The sequence below is a fragment of the Pelecanus crispus genome, chromosome 16 (assembly GCF_030463565.1).
Source record: "Pelecanus crispus isolate bPelCri1 chromosome 16, bPelCri1.pri, whole genome shotgun sequence".
Classification (NCBI taxonomy): Eukaryota; Metazoa; Chordata; class Aves; order Pelecaniformes; family Pelecanidae; genus Pelecanus; species Pelecanus crispus.
Window position 1 is genome coordinate 6815884 of NC_134658.1, and position 21832 is coordinate 6837715.

At 53.7% G+C, this 21832-nt stretch overlaps 1 protein-coding gene across 1 annotated transcript in view; it reads right to left on the reverse strand.

Annotated features, from left to right (window-relative positions):
* MACF1 (microtubule actin crosslinking factor 1) overlaps nucleotides 1–21832 on the reverse strand; it is a 120742-nt gene that overhangs the window by 1906 nt on the left and 97004 nt on the right. Inside the window, 30 exon segments of the mRNA XM_075722022.1 lie at nucleotides 57–177; nucleotides 2093–2203; nucleotides 2772–3035; nucleotides 5555–5574; nucleotides 5710–5827; nucleotides 8143–8160; nucleotides 8889–8963; nucleotides 9231–9385; nucleotides 9543–9705; nucleotides 10904–11067; nucleotides 11619–11736; nucleotides 12081–12269; nucleotides 12403–12546; nucleotides 12628–12756; nucleotides 13471–13665; nucleotides 14359–14518; nucleotides 14684–14853; nucleotides 15084–15203; nucleotides 15336–15542; nucleotides 15682–15837; nucleotides 16644–16817; nucleotides 17127–17255; nucleotides 17608–17805; nucleotides 17963–18118; nucleotides 18226–18399; nucleotides 18507–18608; nucleotides 19057–19158; nucleotides 19264–19386; nucleotides 20387–20613; nucleotides 21356–21587. Coding sequence (XP_075578137.1) covers nucleotides 57–177; nucleotides 2093–2203; nucleotides 2772–3035; nucleotides 5555–5574; nucleotides 5710–5827; nucleotides 8143–8160; nucleotides 8889–8963; nucleotides 9231–9385; nucleotides 9543–9705; nucleotides 10904–11067; nucleotides 11619–11736; nucleotides 12081–12269; nucleotides 12403–12546; nucleotides 12628–12756; nucleotides 13471–13665; nucleotides 14359–14518; nucleotides 14684–14853; nucleotides 15084–15203; nucleotides 15336–15542; nucleotides 15682–15837; nucleotides 16644–16817; nucleotides 17127–17255; nucleotides 17608–17805; nucleotides 17963–18118; nucleotides 18226–18399; nucleotides 18507–18608; nucleotides 19057–19158; nucleotides 19264–19386; nucleotides 20387–20613; nucleotides 21356–21587 — 4414 coding nt within the window.

Here is a 21832-nt window from a genome sequence, read left to right on the forward strand (position 1 = left end):
CAACCAAATCGGAACAGCAGCAGCAGGAGTTTTTTCGGTCTTTCCACCTAACTTACCTGCCCGACTGGTTTTGGCACCTGTAGAGACTGGCGAGGAGCTGTTACTGTCCCCAGCCAGCGAGGTTCGGCTGGAGTGGAAGGTGGGTCGCTTCAGCTTGCTGCCCGCGGAGGGGGTCACCTTGGGAGGAAGCACACACAGAGCATCTTTTAGGTGGCACCTGGGCCGTAGCGGGCCAAGATCACGTCCAAGATCAGTACCTCGGCAAAAGGATTCTGACATTTAACTAACACCCATCTTAATGGTCAAGGAGAACACAAGGTGTCGTTTCAGCAGGGGTTAATAAAAAAGAAAAAAGCCCGGATCCTGAAAGTTTGGAGGGTAACGGCAGTTTGTGTGCTGCAGGCTGATGCTCAGCTACTTGTTGGAAAAAAACATAAAAGCAAAGCTGCTATCCGTCCGGAGGATGACAGCATCATCAGGGCTCAAGAGCTCCACAAGGAGAAAGTGCAATCTTGCAAAAATAGGTATTTTAGCATCTAAGCAGCCGAGGACCATTTGGGAAGGTCAAAGACAACGCAGCGTCTTGAGAGACGCACCCTGCTGCAGGGCGGCGTCAGCGCAGCGTGGTTCTGCGAGCCGGAGGGATCTGCCCCGGGCAGGTCCGGGCACCCAAGCGCCCAAGGGTGGACAAATTTGACGAGCGAGGCACCAGCGACAAACAGGGACACAAAACACAACGAATCAGCTTCGGTCGCATCCCGAACCGGTGCTTTCCCTGACCTTTAAGATGGTGCAAACGCAGACGTGGGGGGGGTGGAAAAGCAGCACAACAGGCAGCTCTGCTCCCGCCGCTGTGGAAGGAAGCGAAGGGGAAGGCGCCGGGCAGGGCGAGGGCACCTGGATCCAGCCAGAAAGGGCAGCTCCAGTTTCTGGACACCAACCAAAGCTCGGGGTTTGGGGCAGCGCCGCAGGGAAGCGACTGCCCGTGGTGTCCCCTGTGCCCCGGGCTCGGGGAGGCACGGCTCTGCTGCGGGCACGGCTCCAGCCCAGCGGCATCCCTGGAGAGATGCACGTTAATACCCGAGGGCATTTCCCAGTGAGCTTTAAAGCAACAGCTGGAGAAGTTTCCCTCCACCCCCTGTGATTTTGTGGTTTTTGGGGAAACTCAGAAGTCTTGAAATGTCACGAAACTGGAGCTGCAGCGGGGGAGAGGGGCAGCCGAGCAGCGGGCTCCCCTTCGGGCGCCGGGGGAATTAAAATCCCTTAACACGTGATTGTGAAGGTACCATCAGAGATTTCGATTCTCATCCTCGATCCTATTTTATAAACAAGTTAACAGCAGCAAGCAGGCAATTTAGGGCAATTGGGGAAGTGCTCCTGACCTTCTGATGATTTAAAAATAATTCCTTTTCCGCGTGAAAGCACCGCCGAGCAAGACGCAGTTATCTTGCCAGCACGCACCACCACGCAGTGAATCACTGAGATCTGCCAGGTATTTCTCATCCCCGATTCACAAGGTCAGGAAAGTCCACGAGGAGGCTGAAACTTTTGGCAGATCAAAGTCTCAGCCCAAATTCATCCTCCTGGGAGCATCAAGCTGGTGACAGTGCCGGACACACCATTCGTGCTTCAACACGGTGATAAATACAAGCGCCTCATAAAAATGAAGGCGACGTGGTTACTGTGCATGCGCTGTAGCTGATTTTCAAGTCTCAACTCGGCTGCTGGGTTTCAATTTCTGAAAGCCATCCTGAAACACGGCTGCTTTTCAATGCTTAAAAGCTATTAAAGATTGGAAAATGTCTTTTTTTTTTTTTTTTTTTTAAAGCACAAGAGGATAAATGCCGCTCTCGCGGTTTGAAAGCAGGTAAGCGTGGATCGCAAGCAGTTGCGCTTTATTCTAAAGTCAATGTTTTATTTAATCCGAGTTAGAAACCCATGAAAAACGCTAACAGTCGGAGCGTTAGCGGTGCTAACAAGCGCTGCTCTACCACAAGGAAAGCGTTAAAACAGGCAAAGGAGCAGGACTTCTCCGTGCCAGCGGCACTCCAGTCTGTCAGCAGGTCCTCGGGGCTGCGAGACCATACTCTACCTCGGCGCTCGAGAGCTGGAAGTCGGAATAATCGAATCCCCTCAGGGGGGTGCCCGCTTTACTGTTTATCAACCAGGGTTTGTCATAACATCGAGAGAAGTGATGTGGAGTCTGTGAAATGGAAAATCCAAGGAGGGGGGGGGAGAGGTGGAAGTGAGTGAAAAAAAAAAAAAAAAAAGAAATGGAAAAGTATCTGGAATGGGGGGAAAACGGCACTAAAATGAAACGAGAACCAAACAGGAAATATATAAATTAAAATAAAGGGGAAAAACCCAAACAGATGATGAAATAAAACATGCATGGGCAGACGATGCGGTGGGAAAGCAAAGACGATGGGCGACGGCTTCTTCCTGCGTGCCGGCCGGGCACGGCTGCGGCACAGCCCTGCCTCGGGGACCAGGAGCCTTCGGCTGCACGGCGAGAGCCGGGGACCCTTCTGCAGAGCGCCCAGCTTGGGCTGCAAAGCTGACCTGCACCCTCCCACCCACCCATCCCGCGTGGACAGCAGGGTTCTTCCTGCAGACACCACGAGCATCCTCCAGAGACCACAGTAACCCTGCTCCCCAACCTTCCTCCTCCTCCATGCACCTCCCGCGGCTCCTCGTCTCACCAGGACGGGTTTGGAGGCCAGCGGTTTCTAAAGGAGAAGAAGGAGGAAGGCTTCACGCGCGAACCCCACCTTGGCTCCGCTGGCCGGAGTTGCGGGAGAGGATGGCATGGAGGCGCAGCTGTGGTTGCTCTGGCTGGCGCTGGAACTGGATCGTGTCGGGGAGGCTGCCCGGGAGGATGGCTTTGATCTTCGGCCTCGCGATCGGAACGGTGTCATTCCCTGGGAGGCTCCCTCTGGCAAGATGAATTTCTCTCGGAGTTCAAGGTTGGTCCGTCCTCGTGCTGGAAGGGGACAAAGGAGAGGAGACCTGAGGTTCGTGTGAACCCGACGTCGCTACCGGGGCTCAGGAGGCTCCGGGGTCAGAGCGCGCATCCTTGCGGTGTCTGCCAAATCCCCGAGGGCGAGCGGACGGCGGTGACACCGTCCCAGCTCTCCTGCTTTGCCCTAGCCACCTCCTGCCAAGGATCTCTTTGAGAAACTGTCCGATTAAAAGCTGCCTGAGGCCCACGAATTCAAACTGGATGCCCTATTATTCTCTAGAGTCTTGGGGAAAGAATTCCCAATGGCCTTTTAACACACCGTGTTAGAACAACAGCCAATGTAATTTTTAACATAGCTTAAAAATCGTAAGGGCAGCTTTGAAGGCTTGTGATTCTGCTCTCTCACACCTCTGGGCAGCTCTTCACCAATTTTTGGGGAGAGGAGAGAGACAAGTGACCACCACCCATTAAAAGCCAACTTGAAAATTTTCATCCAAATGCCCCAAAGAGCTGGAGGGTCTCCCTTTGACAAGCAAGGGGCAACCAAGCAGGGAGAAGGTCCGTGGCCTTCAGCTCCTGGGCCAGCTGATGCGTGCCAACGTGTTTCATACTCACGGCACCCAAACAGAGAGCAAGGGCAGGCACCGAGCCCTACGGGACACGGGAGCGATTTTAGAGTCGATGCGTTACGGACCAAAAAGCCAAGGAAGCAACTGCAGAAGGGAAGCACCATGCTGAGATAACCAAGGGATGGAAATAACCTCGCTGTCAGCGCTGTAAAACAGCTGCTGCAAAGCATGAACGGGGGAGGCCGGAGGAGCAGGAAAACCCTGAAGGTTCCCCAAAGCAAGCGGCACACGCTGTAAATCCTGCTGCTTTCAGCAACAGCCGTTAGACAGCAGGAGCAAGGAACGGTTAGGCAGCAGTTTGAAGACGACATATCTGAAGCAATTAACATCTCGGAGACCCCAGTGAGACAGGGACATATGGAGTACAGACCTAAGCTCTCCAAAATATGCAGTGGGCTGCATGTTAAATGCTCCTTTCCTGCCGGAGCAACGGGGCAGAAAGGAGGGGTTCTGGTCCCCTCGCACGGGTGCCTGCTCTCCTCTTTGCCAGAGCAGAGCTTCTCATCCCACCGTCCCCCCGCGAACTGTGCTGGGGGATGCTCCGGCGAGGGCTCCCGGCTGCGTGAAGCAGAGATCGGCATTTCTGAATGGAGAACACGTCGGATTCCTGCTTTCTTGCACCTTGATGCACTTCACTCCTGGCCATCCTCCTTGCTAATCCTTCTCTGTCCCCTGGTCACGGCTCTCGGCCAGCCACAGCAGAGCATCGCTTCCATCCCAAAAGCCCTCACCACGATAAAACCTCAGGACTGAAGGTTTCGGAAAGGAGGTGATCCCGGTTCTCCCTGCCCATGGTACGTGACCCTGGTCTGTGTTATCCCAACCGTCCCTTCCAAACATGTCCCACCAAAACAGCTCCAGCAAAACCGCTCAGCCCTAAAAACCCAACATCTAGGTTCTTCTTTCCCTTCTAATGTGCTGCTGTGTTCTCCTTACGCTCAGTTCGTCTGGGAGCTTCTTACACTTGAATTTTCCTGCATTAATGCTGAACTGAAACATCTTTTTTGTTTCAGTGCCAGGCCGGTCAATTCCTGGGACACAGGATGATCACACAAAGTGATGCTTTTAGTCTGGTCTACCCTTGATTGGCTTAGAGTAGACTTGGTAGTGTAGGTTAATGGTTGGACTGGATGATCTTAAAGATCTTTTCCAACCTAAACGATTCTATGATTCTATGATTATTGACACACTCACGGCACAACGCGGTGCTCAAAATCCCCCAAAGAAATCCAACCCAGCCCTGAACAGCCCCATGGACAGCAATGTCTAAATGCAACCCTTTTACAACTCCAATCTGGCATGCGAAATCCAGAAAAAAGAAGGGGGGCCACGTTTCCACCCTTATGGGCAGAGCTGGGGGAAGAAAGGTAATTTTAAGGCACTAGAAGAAGACCCAGCACTGTCAGCGGCTCTCGCTGCAAACAGGTATTTAAGTTGTGTGATCCTGCACAGCTCAGGGTTTCCAAATTAGTTCCTTATGCCGCTGCTCTAAAGACAACAACCGAACCGAGAAAACTTGTATCGGAAGTGGATCAGGGAGAAATCAAGCAGTTCAAAGTCACAGGAGAAATGTCTCCTCGTTCACCAGGACAGGGCTGGACCGTCAGTGCCCCATGGCCACAGCCCAGCGCGGCAGTACCACGGGCTCACGGATCCTGGGCCGGAGCATCTTCTCCCCAGAGTGTCTCAAAGTAGGATTTTACCATCTCCTGGCTTTGAACTTTTTGAATTCTTTCGGGTCACCTTTCCAAAGCTTACTCCGTCATCCACAGAGCCACACGTACGCACCCACTGCTTCAAAGGGACGCCGAGTCCCCCAGCACGGCAATGCAGCTCCGCTCGCTGGGGTCTTAAAAATGAGAAACACAACCCTTCCCTCTTCTCCTCCCAAGACACCTGGCTAAACGTGGCGAGATTTGCTGCAGTATCGCCAAAGCTCGTGATTTTAAGTTCTATGGTTTGCTTTGGATCCGTTTTCTCCAGCTCCCGCCTGTTATTTGGGTAACCCAGACCCGCTCCTCTGGAACATCTGGCCGTTCAGTCACAGCAGACAAGTTCTCAAACTCCCCTTACTGGGCGAGAAGACCCCGGTTGTGTAAAACCCAGGAATTGCCTTACCTCTGCAAGGGTCATTCTTCACTAAAAATTCATCCAGGGCCATCCAGCCTCCGCCGACACGCACCATGACCGTGCTCCGCAGGATACGGACCAGCCGCAGCTGCTGGGAATCGCCGAACTGCGGAGCCAAGAAACAACTCAGACAAGAGGGACGCAACAAGGGACACGCGGCTCCTTCCCGCGGCAGGCTGCACCAAATGCTTTTATCGATCTATTGAATACTTTTAAGGCTTCTCCAGACAGGTTCTTCTGGAATAAGTGCAGGCTAGTACCAATTTACAGGAGTTTTTTTGCTGCGTGGTTTTAAAGTGATGGAACTATCCAAATCCTTTAGTTTTAAAGCTGGAAAGCGAGAATTTTTCAGAGCAGCAAATGAGAATTTGGACTTTGGTCTTTGGATGGGTTTTTTCAGCCAGAATTGTAGTTTTTTTCCTTTTATTATGAAGGAAATAGAGGCTGGCAATGCAATGACCCTCCTGGTGCAGCCCACGTGGAAAAGAGCCGGCTGGTTCAGATCACCGAGTGCCGGTGAATCAGCGAGGCAAGCAGTGCTGCGTCACCACCGAGCGAGAAACCTCTCGTCATCAAGTCTGAAGTCCAGGGACTTCACCGAGCCTCAGACTTGACCCCACCAGCCAGAAAGCCCCCGCCGCAGAGATCGCCCAGTGAGGATGTTTCGGTGAGTGCAGAGTGGTGGGAATCCAGGCAGGAATCCCGCAGCAATGTTGATTAGTGATTGCAACGTTCATTAGTGATTTTAAACGCCTGCGATTTCAAACAAGTGCACCACCCTGAATCAGAAGCATGTGTTTGTTTTTCAAAGCTCCCTAAATCTCCCAGACAGCCAAGCCCAGGCTCCCGGTTGCCCCCTGCATGGGGCAGGCGGCAGAGCCGGCGCGGGACACCGGGAGCCGTGCTCGGCTGTCGCGGCTCTGCACCCAGGTCTACAGAGCACCTGCTGTGATGAGAAGATAGGGGAACCAGCCTTTGAAAGCAACACCATCTTCAGAATGATTAAAAAAAAGGAAAAAAAAAGCAGCAACGCTTTCCCTGAGTGGCTAAGAATGGAAAAATCGAAGGATTGAATGAAAACAGAGAGTGCAAAGCCACGCTGAGAGGGGTGACGGCAGGCAGAGGGGCAGGAGGGGACAGCATCTCCGACCCTCCTTCCCGTGGGGACATGGGGCCCTGGACCGTGCGCCGGTGCGTCTCCCTGCTCAGGGGATCCGCCAAAACGCGCCTGCCCCAGCGCCGCGGCGAAAGAGCTGCCGCAGCCGCGCTCAGCACGGCCACAGTGTCTGCGGGCGGGGAGCGGGGCAGGGGAGCTGCCCTCCCTCTCCCCGGGCTCTCCGTAAGGCGTCCTTCAAGAGCTCCTTCTGCACCAGGGAAAAGCAGGGACGCGTTAATTCTCATTTCCACTGCCACATTTACGGTATTTTTCGGTTGCTGTTGAAAATGTTTCTATTACCACTGCCTACATTAAAGCCAGAGCGCTCTTGGATCCATTCACTTCCAACATCCAGGTTTGTTTCTTTTTGGGCATGTTTTTGGTAGGGCACCATCATTTCACATGAAAAATACGCTTTTCTGTTCGAGCGGGGGCAGTGGGCACATCGTAACGAGACATGATGCTCCAGTCCCATTAAAAAAAAAATAAAAATAATAAAAAAAAAAAAAGAGCTCTGCCCCCCGAACCAGCCGGCACTCACGCACGCTGCGCCGCTCATCTCGGGTCACGACAGTAAGGGGGATACATGCAGGTTTTGTGAGCCTTGCTCCAGTTAGGAGTTACTCAGTGGGTGTAGCGGGGATGAGGGTTTAGTTATGGTTACCTATGGGATTAAAGGGGTGGACTCGGCATTCTCATTCCACAGTGATCGCGATCCAAACCCACCAGAGCCTGGTACAGCCCTCGGGCGGGCAGCTGTACCCCCGTGATTTCATCGGGCTGGCCGCTCCCCAAGGGAGGGCAGTCCCAGGCAGCCCATCAGCACCCCAGTGCTCCCCGCCGCAGGGCGCTGCGATTCGCCACTGGTTACCATCAACATCCCCAGCGTATCCAAGACAGGAGCCACGGAGAGAAAAATCTCTCCATTTTTGTCAAATCCTGCTTTTTCCATTGAATTCCCCCCCCCCTTTTTTTTTTCCAAATCCTGCTTTTTCCATTGAATTTTTCCCCCTTTTTTTTGCCAAATACTGCTTTTCCCATTGAATTTTTCCCTTTTTTTTTGCCCAATGCACTCCTTTTTTTCAGGTGGCCCTCCCAGCTCAGGCACTCCTCTGTACCAGGCTCTGCTGAGCAGCACTCGCAGATCACATCCTCCCACAGCAACAAAGGACAGAGCAGCATCACGGACTCAGAAAGCTACGTTTGTTAAGAAAAAAAAAAAAAGAAGAAAGAGGTGAGAGACAGCATCGCAAGGCAAACTGTACCTGATTGCCGAGGAAGAACTACGGAGGGAGAGGAGTTGTGGAGGGAGAGGGGATGGGGGGGAGGTTGAGAGGAAGAGGAGGGGAAAGAAAAACAAGAAAAACATTTATGGGATTAACAGTGCAATAATAACGAAAACTGTTAACTGCAGGTAGTTAGAAATCCGTGGGGTTTATGCTATTTGGGTGTAAGGTAGAAGCTCGGGGAGCCTGGGGCCGGTGCAGCCGGGGGGCTGAGCGCTGCGGCTCGGCTCCTCCCGGCCGGAGCATCAGCCCTGACACCAGCGGGCAGGAAAGCGGGCACCTCGGCGAACGATTCGAAACATAAACAGCCAGCCCGTTACAAAGAGATTCTTTAAGGAAATTATTCTCCTTCTTCGGGAGCGAGCTAAGAAAAACACAGGCGTAAGGTACACTCATCCACGAGGAAAACTTCAAGGGCGGCTGCCGGCGGAGTGAATGCAGCGTTTCACGGGGCCGGCGGGCCGGCTGCCCCAGAACAGGGCCACTTTTATGCTCTCCCGATTCGGGGAACGCCCTGGGGCCGAGGACGGTGCCGGGCAAACACAGCTCAGCCACCGCCGCCGGGAGCCGGCGTGCCGGAGGACGAGGTCTCCGTCTCGCCCTGGGGAGCCCGGGGGGTTCCCCCCGCGCCAGGCTGGGCACCCCGACAGCGATCCCCCTCGCCGGCTGGGAAGGGGGAGCGGGATTTGTGCTGCCGGGGCGGCGTTCGGCCCCCTCTGCCTTACCCGGTATTTGTTCTCGCCGATCTGCTCCACTTGAAATCTCTTGGCACACTTGCACTGGGCCACTTGCCTGGTGACCTGCCATCACCAACAAGAGAGGTAAGGGACCAGGATTTTGGGAGTCTCCCCCAACACAAGGCACCGCTTGGATAACACACAGCCCTAAGCAGCCTTTCCTTCCAAACCACGGTAGGTACTGGTGGTACCCGCCAGTTATTTTGGCTCAGCGCCACCACAATCTTTCTTTTTTTTTTTTTTCCCCCCCTCCTTTTTGTCCTCCCCACTGCCAACCTGCAGCCTGAACCACCCCACGCCCCCGAGCGCCCACCTCTTTCGGTGCTTTACCTCATCTTCGATCTTGTCGGCATCAGTGGTGGGGCGGTAGGCGTCCTTGTTGGGATGGAGAGCAGCCACAAACTCATAGTAATCGATGTAGCCGTCGCCGTCACGGTCAAAGATGTCGGCCACCGCGGTCATCTCCAGCTTCGTGGTGGGGAATTCTGGAAGGAGAGAGAAATGAGCAACCGACGCAGGGACCTCACTCGTCAGAGCTGGGGATGTCGGAGCACGGTCGGCATCTCAGTCCTTGAGCAGGGACAACCTTGTCGCACCAAGGTGGCCATTTTCCGAGCTCGTTTCAGGCAGGCAGGGACTTACTAGAGGCCAGGATGCCATCGATAAACTCCTGCCGGGTGATCTTCCCATCTTGGTCTTTGTCGATGCGCCGGAAGAAGTCCATGACGCGGGATTTCTTGTGGTTCATCCAGCGCATATACTTCTTCCGCCAGACGTCAAAGTCAAAGTTTGCAAACTCCTTCAACTGGAGGGAAACCCGTGAGAGTCAGCGGGGGATATCCCCGAAGGAGCAGCACCCCCAGCTCTACAGCACCCTAAAACACCAGCCTCCAGGTGAGCCCGTGCCCGAGCTCCCGATGCCAACGCTCACGGCCCGCCCTCCCGGGAAGGTTTATCTGGGTTTATCCAGATGACCCCTGTTAACGAGGGGGCCGCTCAAATCGACTTTCCAGAACAGGACACACAGCGTAGCCGACAGCCACCACGTGGACCGCGCATCACGGAGCCGCCACCACGGGACGCAGCATCCCGCGGGGCGGTGTACGTACACACAGGCAGGGGTATCAGCTACTTGCACACAGACACACGCCCGCCCTGGCTCTGCTCGGCCATCTGGGGATCCCTCCTCACCCGGAATTCGCCTAACGACTCGCCAGGCTCTGCCCGGGGGGGAATACCCATTGCTGGCACCGTTTTGGGCACCTCTCCCCTCTCCCTCTAAGCAGCCAAGAAGGGATTTCTTGCTCCTCTTCCAGGTAAGACAGCGGCTGGGGCACATTCAGCTCTCAAACCCTGGCCCCGCAGCTCTGCCACCAGCCTCTGACGAGCCACTCGCCCTCCAATTTAAGCTAACACCCTTTTTATCCCCCCCTCAAAGGACTCCCACAACCCCGCCAGCTAAAGCAGCTCACAGCAAGGTAATGCAACAATTTTTAGCGTGTTGGGTCCGTCCCCCCCCCCCCAAACATTCTTGGAGTTAAAAGCAACAAAGAAAAAACATTAATACATATAAACTGAACTGACCTACAGCAAAAGCAACAAAAAACAAAAACACTCACTTCTGGGCATAGCTGCTTTGTTAAGCATAAATAAAAACAAAAATTACATTAGATGTTTGGAAAAGATATAGACAGTAGTTGTTAAACTAATTACTAGGAGTAAAGCAGGCCTGGCTGTCGTGACCTCTACAGATACTGACTGCAGGGGCACAAAGCAGTTCATTAACGTGCAGTTAATTACAGAAGGTAGTTTTCAGCCATTATATTTTAGGAGTTGGTTTTTTTTTTCTTTTTCTTTTACCATTTTCAGAAAGGCAGCAGTAACTGCCTGCAAGAGCTGGGCAATTCAAGAGGCAGCACTAATTTAAAACGCTTCTCGCACCTCTCCGGCGAGCAACCCCCGGCACCGCTCCCTCCCGCCCCGGAGCAGCCGGCGGCCGTTACCTCCTCCAGTCTGTCCAGGGCATCGTTCAGCTTGCGCTGCCGCTCCAGCGCCAGCAGCCAGACCTGCTGCCAGCGGGCCGAGAGCTGGTTGATCCGAGGGTTCTTTGTTTCCGACTGGGAGATGATGGGCATGCTGGGGGGGGCAGCCTGACTCAAGGATTTTCCTGGAAAAAGGGAGAAAAGGAATTGTTTGAGGTGGTGGTGATGGATTCAGCAAGTCTGAGTGGTTGAGGAAAGAGCTCAGGAAAGAGCAGCGATGAAATACATTTTATTTTTCAAATAGAAAACCTCCCACGGCCTCGCTGGCTGCTGTCTGAAGGCACGCAGTGTCCCCAGGTAGGAGGACAGGGTGACGGACGGCTGTACGCCCAAACCCTCCCGGCACTCCCTCTACACTCGGGAATTCACAACAGCCTCTGGCTTCAAGAAACAACGCATAAAAAGACCCCAAAACCTCATCACGAAGCAACTGCAGAGAGAAAGAGAAGAGCAGTGACAGCACGAGCTTCCCCAGGCGCAGCACACCCTGGAACGGGCATTTTGGCAAATGCCACCTGGATCTTCCCCTCCTGACAAGTTTCAACTGCCTTCCTGGTGGCTGTCAGTGCAGGATGCCTTGTTAATTGATAATCAAAGCTAATTAGTTTCCTATGCGTTTCATTTCCTCCCATCGTAGCACGTTTCACCGAAAGCCGTGTATCGAGCGGAGACGTACTGTTGCTGCGGGACTTCTCGATGAAAGGCCCGTGGGGGGGCTCAGTAGCTTTCCTCTTGTATGTCTTCGTGACCCGGTCCACGTCTGGCTGTTTCCGTGTCATCTCCTCCATAAAGGACTGTCGAAATAGAGAAGGGACAAGAGAACCTTTGCAGTTTCAAGATGTTTCCAGTCTCCTGTTGCTCCAGATCCTCGCTGGGACATGCCAAACCCACAGAGGAGATGGGAGCGTTAAGCACCGGCGATGGGGGCTTGTGGTCAAGCTATTGCATGGTGCCGGCTTGGATCTGCAAGCGCTGGAGTTCATCCCCTGGGCTGGCTTTGCTCCCAGGGGATAGCTCCAGCTGGGTCACATGCTGTTTCAATAGGGACTTCCAAGAGAAGTCAATGCCTCCTCCATGGAGGGGCAGGAACCCCCCCACCCCTCTCCCAAGCGCCCGCTGTGTTCGGCACTGGGCTCACCTGGTGCTCGGAGATGAGGGCTTTGACCTGATCGATATTTTGGGGCATGGGCTCCTGGTCCCGCTGGATCAGGGTTGTCTCAGCCCACTGGATCCAAGCCAGGAGCTCTTCCAGAAGCTCTGCGTTCGCCACCAGCTCGGAAAGCGCAGACTCCAGTCTCTGCTGGTGCTGCTTCGCCCACGTGAGAACCTGTTGGAGACACACAGACGACCATCAGCCCAGGGTGGGCAAGCAGGGGCAGGAGCCGACGCCACATGGCTGGTGGTGGTGTCCACCGCCGCCTCTCACCACGCCAGCCTGGAACAAAGCCTGGTGGACTCACCTCCTCAAACCTGGCTCGGATGATGGTGATCCAGTGTTTGATCGTGGTGATACAGTCGGGATGGCAGGCGGCCAGGATGACCTCTCCCATGCCCACCGCCGCGTTCACGTCCACTCTCTTCTCCTCCACTTTCTTCATGAACTCCTGAAAGGCCCAAATGAATTAGTTTGCGATATTCTCCCCCCCGAAATTTTGCGCAGGTGGCGTTTCAGAGCTCCCCGCTACCTTGTGCGCGTCAATGAGGGCCTGCAACGCCTCGGCGTCGTCGGGAAGCGCTCCCCGGAAGCGCAGGGATTGCTCTGCCTCCGAGAGCCACTCCAGCAGCATGTGCACGGCCGTCCTGAACTCCTCCGCCTGCGGCGACAAAAGCACAGGCGTTAGCCCTCCTCCTCCCGAAACAGGCCGCTCAATTCACTGCTGAGAGCTGGAGAGACAAAGGGCTGAAAGGGACTTTAAAAACAAATTAGAAAAAAGGGGGGAAAAAGCCGTGTCTGTTGGCCTGGGTTTGTGCAGCACCAGCAGACGGTCCCGCAGCAGCTGGGCACCTCCCTCCCCTCAGCATCCGCTGCCCTGAAGAACGAAATGGTTTTAAAACCAGCACAACTACCTGTATTCTGACCAGTTTGGCACCTGGCTAGTTTATTGTGTAAATTGCCTACTTGACACAAAAACTACTTAAGAGCCTTTGGCTTTTTTTTTTTTTTTCTTTTTTTTAGCTTCAATCTAGGTCTCTCTCTTGCACCGGACATTAGCAAACACCAGCCTGGACAGTCTCTGATCGCTGCTCTATTTCTGCCGTGCACATCGGTGAGCTCTTTTCATCCTCCCTTTTTCAAAGCAGCCTTTGTCGGCTCTTTTTTGGGGAAAAGAATAAGTAAATAACTGACACCAACCCACTGCTTTGCAGTTCTCACCGGTAACTGCAGCAGGGCTGGGGTGTCCTGCTCGGCCAGGAGATCAGTCACTGGGCAAAACCTCTTCTCTGAGGTTTCTGTTGACCTCCCGGCACAAACCTGCAGCCCAGGCAAAGCTCTCCAGGACCATTTCCACCTGTAGCCTTCTGCTCACCTGCTTCAAGGCCTGTTCCAGACGGGTTTGTTTGGACACGGACAGCTTGCACACCGTGTCCCACCGGTTGCTCAGCTCCTGCAGCTGCACCTTCACCCAGGTCGTGTCATCCCGGCTGTTCTCAATGAGCTCCCGGCCGGAGCGCTTGAGCACCTGGACCGTCCCTGTGCGCTTCCCCAGCTCTTTCTGGAAGACCTGGAGGGAGAGAGGGAGAAGCCGAGCGGGGCCAGTCAGTCCCAGCGGGTTGTTTCACGTGGGGAATAAAACAGGGGCACAACTGAAATAGTTTGTAATGTGGGTTTTGCAGCCATATCAGGGATCCACCACAACCTGGTGTGATGGGAAGACAGGCAGGCAGAGCGCTAGACAGCACAGGCAGCTCCTGAGCGCGTTTCGGTGTAAATACGTGGGCAGGAGCCCCAACTTTCCACCCTGGCAGAAGCAGTCGTGACCTGGAGCAGGCGAGCTCTAGCCCAGGAGCTCCGGCTGCAATGCAACAGCTGCCTTGAACAGATGCCCAAGCAGGAATTTCAACATATGTCCTAATCCAAACCCAGCAGTGGCAGGCTCCAAGACAGGCTGGAGAGAACTGCCAAGGCCAAAGTTTATAGAGGACTACAAATTCAGCCACCTTTTCCAAACTAAACCCTCAACAGATCTGACTGATAGCATCTCAGAAGAACAGAGCTTCAGCTCCTGTAACCTATGTAAAAGTTTCTTCCCACTTGTTCAACCTGGTTTTGCCCTCCTTGTCCACCACAGCAAAGCAAAGCAGTGAGACACGCAGCTCTGCAGCAAGGCACCAACTCTGGCTCCTCTGTTCTTTGGCTCTTGGGGAAGACAAGCCCTACTCATGTCCCGGAGAAGAGCTGGAAAAGGCGCTCTCACCTTGTGAGCATCCATCAGGTTCATGACCAGATCCAGGTCACCATGGACAGGCTGGTCTTCAGCTAACTGGGGTTCCACCTTGTAGAGCCAGTCCACCAAGGCCTGCAGCGCATCCATGAACTGGCCAGAGAACAAGAGGGCTTCTTCCAGCTTGTGCTGCCTGAAAAACAAACATCCTCATGAACTTCCATGAACAAACTCACCTCCTTTTGTCATGTCCCAGTGACCTCCTCCAACCACCCCATGAAATCGCCTCCCCTCCTCTCCACTTCGAGGAGTCCTCAGCAAACAAGTGCTGTTGGTACAACATGGGGGCTGGACTTACCTCTCCACAGATTTGCCGCACACTGTGTCCCACTTATCCCGGACTTCTCCCAGTAAGTTGTCCAGCTTTTGAGTGTCGTCCGGAAGCAAGGCTTTTTCTTTGAGGGCTCTGCCCGTCCTGATGGTGGTATCGTAGACGGGCTGCTTCCCCCCCAGTGTCTTCTGGAACTCCTGGGAACCAGAGAGAAAACAAAACTGTTTCAGAGAGCCTGGTCTTGGCTTTCTGAAGACACACGGTGCTTGTGAAGATCCCCAGCTGCATATTTTTCCATGGCAGCAGTAAGCATGGATGTGCCTTTGCCCTGTCCTGATGGCAGAGGAGATGCTGCCCTGCTCCCCCTCCTGACAAAGCACCCTTCCACCCAGCGTCCAGCACCGGTCTTGCTTTGGCGAAGCTCTACCTTGTGTTTGGAGAGCTGGAGCTTGATTTTGTCGGGATCATTGGAAATCTCCAGCTCCGAGTCCAGGTGATTCTCTGCGTCCTCCAGCCAATCAATCAGCTTCTTCCAAGCTTCGTGGAACTGCAGAGAAACAGGAGCAAGTCTGAAACTTAACACTGGTGGTGTCCCCAGTCCCTTTTTGGTCTTGGGACCTCCTGTTCCCCAAGGTTGGCCATACTTTGGGGTCTGTTGCACCCTTCCCATGTTTCTTACCTGCTTAGCTCGCTTCCTGGCATCATCAAGGGCCCGTCCCCGCTCCACAGAGCGCTGGACGACCTTCTCCCAGCGGGACTGGACGCTCACCAGCAGGTTCTTGATCAACACCACATCCTGTTTTTGACTGAGAAACTTCAGCTGGTTCCCGGTTTGATCCAGCTCGATGATCCGATCCCGATGAGCATTCACCTCGTTGGCGAACACCTGCGAACGGCAAAGATGTCCTCTTTACCTGTAAGGGAGCTGGACGTGCCTGCGAGCAGCCCATGGGTGCAGGGGAAACGAGGTGACACCCTTGCTCCCTCCATCCCGGGGAGCTGTTGGGTGCTCGCGGTGGCGGTACCTTGTGCTCGTCGATCTGGGCCAGCACGGCGTTGAGGATGAGGCTGGCCGGGGGCGCGATGTTCAGGCTCTGCTCGGCCAGCGTGAGCCAGTTGATGAAGTCCTGGAGGGAGTTCTGGAAGTCCGTGGCCAGGGCCAGAGCCTCCTCCAGCTTTGCCTGCCGCAGCGGGGAGAGAGAGAGGGAGAAAAAAAACACAACGCAGAGGGTGAGAGCTCACGATCTGCAGCTTCTCAGACAGAGGCAGCCTTTGTGTCCCTGCCGAAACGTCCCTCTAACAGGAACCTCATCGCCTCGGCCCGGGAACGCGACTTGTTTACCAAGGGGAGGGGGTTTCAGTGAAAGCCACCGCTTTCTTTCAAAACAAGAATCGTCCCTGAAAGGGGAGACCTTCATCGGCACACGAGCAGCTGCGTCACCCTCAGCTTCCTGAGAAAGGGATCGCCATGGGGAGAGCGGCTCGGTAAATGAGGTGGATGATATTTCGATGGTAACAGCTGCAGCACCGCAAATTTATTCTGGGCTGAGGCCACCGCGTCCCTTGTTTTATCTCATCACCGGCCAAAAGCCTAGGACGGAGTCAGCTCGGAGAAGGATCTGGCCTGCTGTCTCGCAGAGGACCAACAAAGCCTGCCTTTCAGAGCCGCGGGAGGTTTCTTCCCACCTCTCCTCTAAAATAACCCAAAATGCAATTTTACTCTCATTTTCTGTGTGATCTAACCAGCTCTGATGACTCTCTAGAAAAAAAAAAAACAACAGCTTGATGCTCAGACAGCACCATCTGAAAGACAAACTCAACCTGTGCAACCAAGAGAGAGCTCGTCTAAAAAGAAAAAAACCAAGAAACCCCAGCCCTCCTTCTCCAGCCCTGACTGGTTCCATCCCTCCCAGGAAAGCAGAGCAGCAAAGCAGGGAGCAACTGCTGTCAGACCAGCTCATGGGGCAAGGGCAGACGCCAACACTACCTTTCTCTCCTCCATCTTGGTGCTGACCAGACACCATTTCTGCTCCAGCAACGCTACGCTCTGCTCCGTCTTTGAGCCAGAGCCCGAGTCGTCGCGGTTCAGCAGCATCAGTCGCCCCTTGGCCAGCAGCTGACTGTAGACGTCCTCCTTGGCTTTGAGCTGGCTGTACAGCTCCTGCAAGGGAGGCATCACCAAAGCGTTAGACAAAGAGTCCCGAGAGGGGCCACGGCTTGTTGCGACTCAGGGTGATGAGAAAATGAGGCTCAGGGCGGGCAGCAAAGTGACAGCAGCGTGTCACTTTGAGCAGAGAAAGGTGGTTAAAGCATCGTGATGCTTGTCCCAGGTGCAAAATTATCTGTAAGAAGAGACCAGAGAAGCACTCTTCTTCCCATCAGATACAGAAGGGAGAAGTTTTGATGCTGCTATTTGACAGACAGGAGCTTGCTGAATTAAAAGCATTAAAAATCTCTCCTAAGAAATTACCATGTGGGCATTGAGTTGTTCCCGGGCAGTTTCTGGCAGACCTCCTGTGGGTTTTGATGCCGACAATTGGCTCTCCATCCTCGTTAGCCACAGGAGGAAGTCTTCAATCTCACCATGGAAACCCTGGGCCTGTTCAGGAACATATAATTGGCCACGGATCAGATGACATCAGCCACCACGGATCATCCACTGGCGTTAACACTGTGTTTGCTTCAAAACCAGATAAAGAGGCAGAGCTGGATGCACCAGCACGTTAAGGCGGGTTATAGATGGCACATCCTTAACCATTCGGGTGTGCCTGGTCCCTACCGTGCTTCTGGGCAGGCACCAAACCACTCTAAGACTAAAGAGTTAAATGAAAAACTTGCAGAAAAAAATCCCAGTGTCTCCCTAACTCCTTCCTCTTTGGAAGTGAAGGGGGAAGCGGACCCTCAGCAGCAATCCGCTGCACAGGGGGGTACCCCCGACGCATCTCCCCGACCTGCTGGAGCGTGGACTGCAGCTGCTGCTCCCTCTCCTCCGTCTTCTGCAGCACCGACTCCCAGCACGAGTTCAGCTTCTCCAGGCGGTTTCGCAGGCTGCTCGCATCGTCCCCTGCGCTTGACTCCAGCAGCTCGTTGCCCGCTTTGTTCACCGTCTCCACGGTCGCTTGGTGGGCCAGGACGTCGTTCTTCAGCACCTACATGAGATGTGGTGGGCAAACATTGGACACCTCTCTAAAATCCCCTGTTAATTCCTGCACGCTCTCATGGACCTGAACCAACTCAAACCCTTCATGAGAAATAAAATCCTGAAATGGAACAGACTGAAAATGGACCTGGAGTGGAAGTACTCACGTGGTGCTTTGCAAGTTCAACCTCAATGATTTTTGGGTCTCCGCTGATGGGTTTTTGCGCGTCGAGCAGCTCCTCGGTGTGGGTCAGCCAGGCCATCAGCTCCGCCAATGCGTGCTGAAACTGGCCGAGTGCTAGGAGAGCGGCTTCTAACTTATGCTAGGCAAAGGACAGGGATGGAAAAAGAAAGTTTAAGTCAGGAAGGAAGGGGAGCATCCCAGCGAGTTTCAGCCCCGCACCTGCGAGAACCCAGATCTTCTCTCTACCTGTCTGTGAGCAATTTTCTCGCCCAAATTCTCCCAGAGATGTTTCAGCTCTGTCAGTGGTTCCTTTATGATGTCTCTGTCTGTCTCATCTGTAGCTTTTTTTAGCATCAGTTCACCTTGGTGATTAAGCTTTTCCATCTCAATCTGCTGCTGGTAAACCTCCATTTTAAATTCCTGCCAAAACAAGCAGGACAAAAACCAGAACAAAATGAATCAGTTGGAGCGCGAGCTCTGCGATGCAAGGCAAGCACCAGAGAACTGGTCCCACTCTGCCCGCGTACCTTCATCTCGTTCATTTGCTCCTTAACAGTGTTGAGGTCAGTGCCGACAGGAGACATGTTGCAGAGTTTGATCACGGCGTTATCCAGCCAGTCAAACATGGCCTGGAAAGGAGCGCAGACACCGTTAGCGAAGGGAACGGCAAAGCGTGCTCCCCCTGCAGCTGGCCGGGGAATCGGGGCTGGCGCCTCCATCACCCCGCAACCATGAAACTTGTCTTTTGGGCAGAGCTGCCTTCTTGGCCAGCACATGCTTCTGCAAGGTCTTTCCTCCCCTCTCCTGCTTCCAAACATAAGGACCTGAGGGCAGCCAGGCTCATCTTGCTGCTTCGTGCAGCAGTGAAGAGAGATTTGGGAAGACCAATGCTGTCCCATATCTGCCCTTCCTTGGAGCTGACTGTTGAGCTCAGGCTCTATCAGAGGCCGCAAACACTCACCCAGGAGACATTCCCCTGCTTTGTGTTAGTGCAAATCCCAATACAGCTCCAGGGAGAGGACTCGCAGTGGTGTTCCCGAGGTCTACCCACCCTACACAAACAACCCTGCCTCTTACTTGAAGTGTATCTTGGTATTGCACAGCCGACTGCATGGCTTCTTCAAGCTTTTCGAGCCTCTCCTTCCACGTTTTGTTTAGGTTTTCCCACGCGTTGTTCATCTGTGGAACAGAAGATTGCCCACAAAATTCGTTAGGCTCTTCTACTGGAGCTCCCACTTGCTCCTACCTGATTTTCTCTGAAGGAGAGGCCGCTGGTTTTCCTACCTCATCAATGCTCTTTTTCACTTCTGGTTTCTCGGTTTCGCCACAGGCAAAAATTAGATCAGTTCCAAGGAGTCGGATGAACTCCAGCTCTTCATGCAAGCCATCCGTCTCCTCTTTAATAGTCTGCACGTAGCACAGAGACAAAAGAAAAATGGTTGTTATTATTAAATGCTCTTCCAAAATTGCCCCGTGAACAGGAGGGCTAACGCATGGGGAGTCCTTCCTGCTCTGGTGTCCTGCGCTCTGGCCAACAGCCCGACGCCAGACCCCCAGAGCGGGCTACACCGCGAGCAGACGGCTGTTCTGCTCGCCAGCACTGCCACCACCAACCTGGTCTGCTCCCACCTCTGGCCACCGCGGCAATGCTGCTGCGTGCAGGGTTGGGGGAACCAAAGCAAGAACATCTGTATTTAGCTTGACGTGTGCCTGAACTGCCTGGCTGAAGATGTTGTTTACAAGAGATGTACTGTTTACCGGAGTATTTTGTCCATACAGGAATTAGTTTTTGAGACTCAAAAGTTGCAAACCAAACTCAGAACGGTTATAAAAGGGAAATAGCAGGGACAAACTTAGCAAAGCATAAAGAAACATCTGTGCTCCCCAAGGTCCAAGTCAAATCCACCTGAAGTGGATTTCACCACTTATTTGAAACAACCAACCACCACCACACAAATCCAAGTCCATCCAGCTTTACCATTACCTCCGGTCTAACCAAAATCTATCTATACACTTCCCACGCCAGACAGCACTCGGATGCTTTCGACTCAGACTGGGAGCAGAACCGTGCAAACTTCCACATCCCTCAAAACAAGTGGGCACACGACTCTGACCACACGCTTGATAAGCTTCCCAAACCAGCAGCAGATAAAGTGATTTAAGCATCATTTCCTCATCTGGAACAGGGGGCGGCAGTGGTGGGGAGAGATACGTGGAATACACTTCTGTTTTTTTTCCTGGCAGTTCCAAATTGCAACGGAAATAACTTTTCATAATCTGCCTGCCTGCCTACAAAACCGTTTTACAGCCACTTCTGGCCGTGCTCATACCTAAGATCTACCCCAGCTTAGCTTACAAGCTGGGTGCAGACAAGTTCTGTACAGGGGTACAGTCCCATGGTCCTCACCTCTGCCGCTTCCACCTGCTGCTTGATGATGGAGGGGTCGATGCCTGGGCTCTCCAGGTCGTGCACAATGTCCTGCGTGTCTTTGATGGTAGTCAGGAGGGCTGCCATGTCATACCAGAATTTTTCCGCAAGCTCCAGGACATCAAGGAACTTCATTTCACGTTCCTCTGCCCGAGCTTTGATGTCTTCCCAGAAGAAGACCATCTGATCCAACTTATCCTGGATTACTGAGGAAGGGAATAAAAACATTCAGTGAAGAAGGAAACCTTTCTACAACTCAAAAGCATTTTGCAAACACTTTCCACTTAGAAATAGCCAACAGAATATTCAAATGGGAATTAAAGATGACCAGGACTATCAGAGCATTAACTCAGAGATGCTGAGGGACATGAGAAACTCCAGCCTGGAGAAATAAAGCCTTTATTTAAGTGCAGGCAAGCTCAGGGCAAATTTGCCCACACACTCTCCTCCAATGAAGCTCTGTTCTGGCCACCTCTAGCGTGAAGTCTACGCTCACTCAGTCCATGAGCAGACCGTTGAGCTGCCAAAAAAGGTGCCAATTAGCGCCAATCGTGTTGACAGGTCTTTTTGTGCTGGGGATGTTCCTTCCCTCCATTAGATGCTGAATCGACACCAACAAATCATTTCACAGGGGCCACCAACGGTTGCCACAAGAGACCAGCTCAGGGTGATGGCTCAGCTCAGCTGAACTGAAACCTCTGCCTGAGCAGCCACAAATAATTCTTTCTCCTCTGGCTGATACCACCCTGTCTGCTCCAGATGGAAGCAAGCACCAGATATCTGCGTGCAGAGGACTCACCCTTCCTCCTAAGGCCAGGAGACCCTCTGAAATACCCCCCTGGGACATCAAAGCCTCCCCCAGGGCGATGGAGCCGTGGTTTGGGTAGGAGAAGCTGGGCACTGCTACCAGCCCAGGCAGCACCTCCTGTTAAATCCACCCCGAGATACCTTTTGCTGCCAGGTCCTTGTCCGTTCCCTGCGATCGGCCGATCAGCTCCTCCCCGCGGCGTTTCAGAGCCTCGAAGGAAGGCTGCAGCTTCTCCAGCTCCACAGTGGCGTTTTTGTTCTCGCTGATGCACTCCCGGATCTTATCGACCTCGGCGGGGATGAGGGGCGGCATGCGCAGGCGGGAGGAGAGGGTCTCCAGCGTCTCCAGCATGGGCTCGATCTTATCGTGGAACTGGAGAAGAGCAAGTCCATTAGGGCAGGCGAGATGAGATTAAGCAACGCTGCATCACTGCCTGCGTGTGCAACAGCCCTTAGCGCTGCACCCAGCGGCCTCTCGGAGAGGACAAACATTGCCTGCAACAGCAATTAAACCTGCAGCCTCCTGCCCACACCTGCCTCTGCTTTCCTCTGCTGCCAACAGCCCCAGGCTGCACTAGCTCAGACCATACGTCGGCCATACAGCCTCACAGAGCCAGC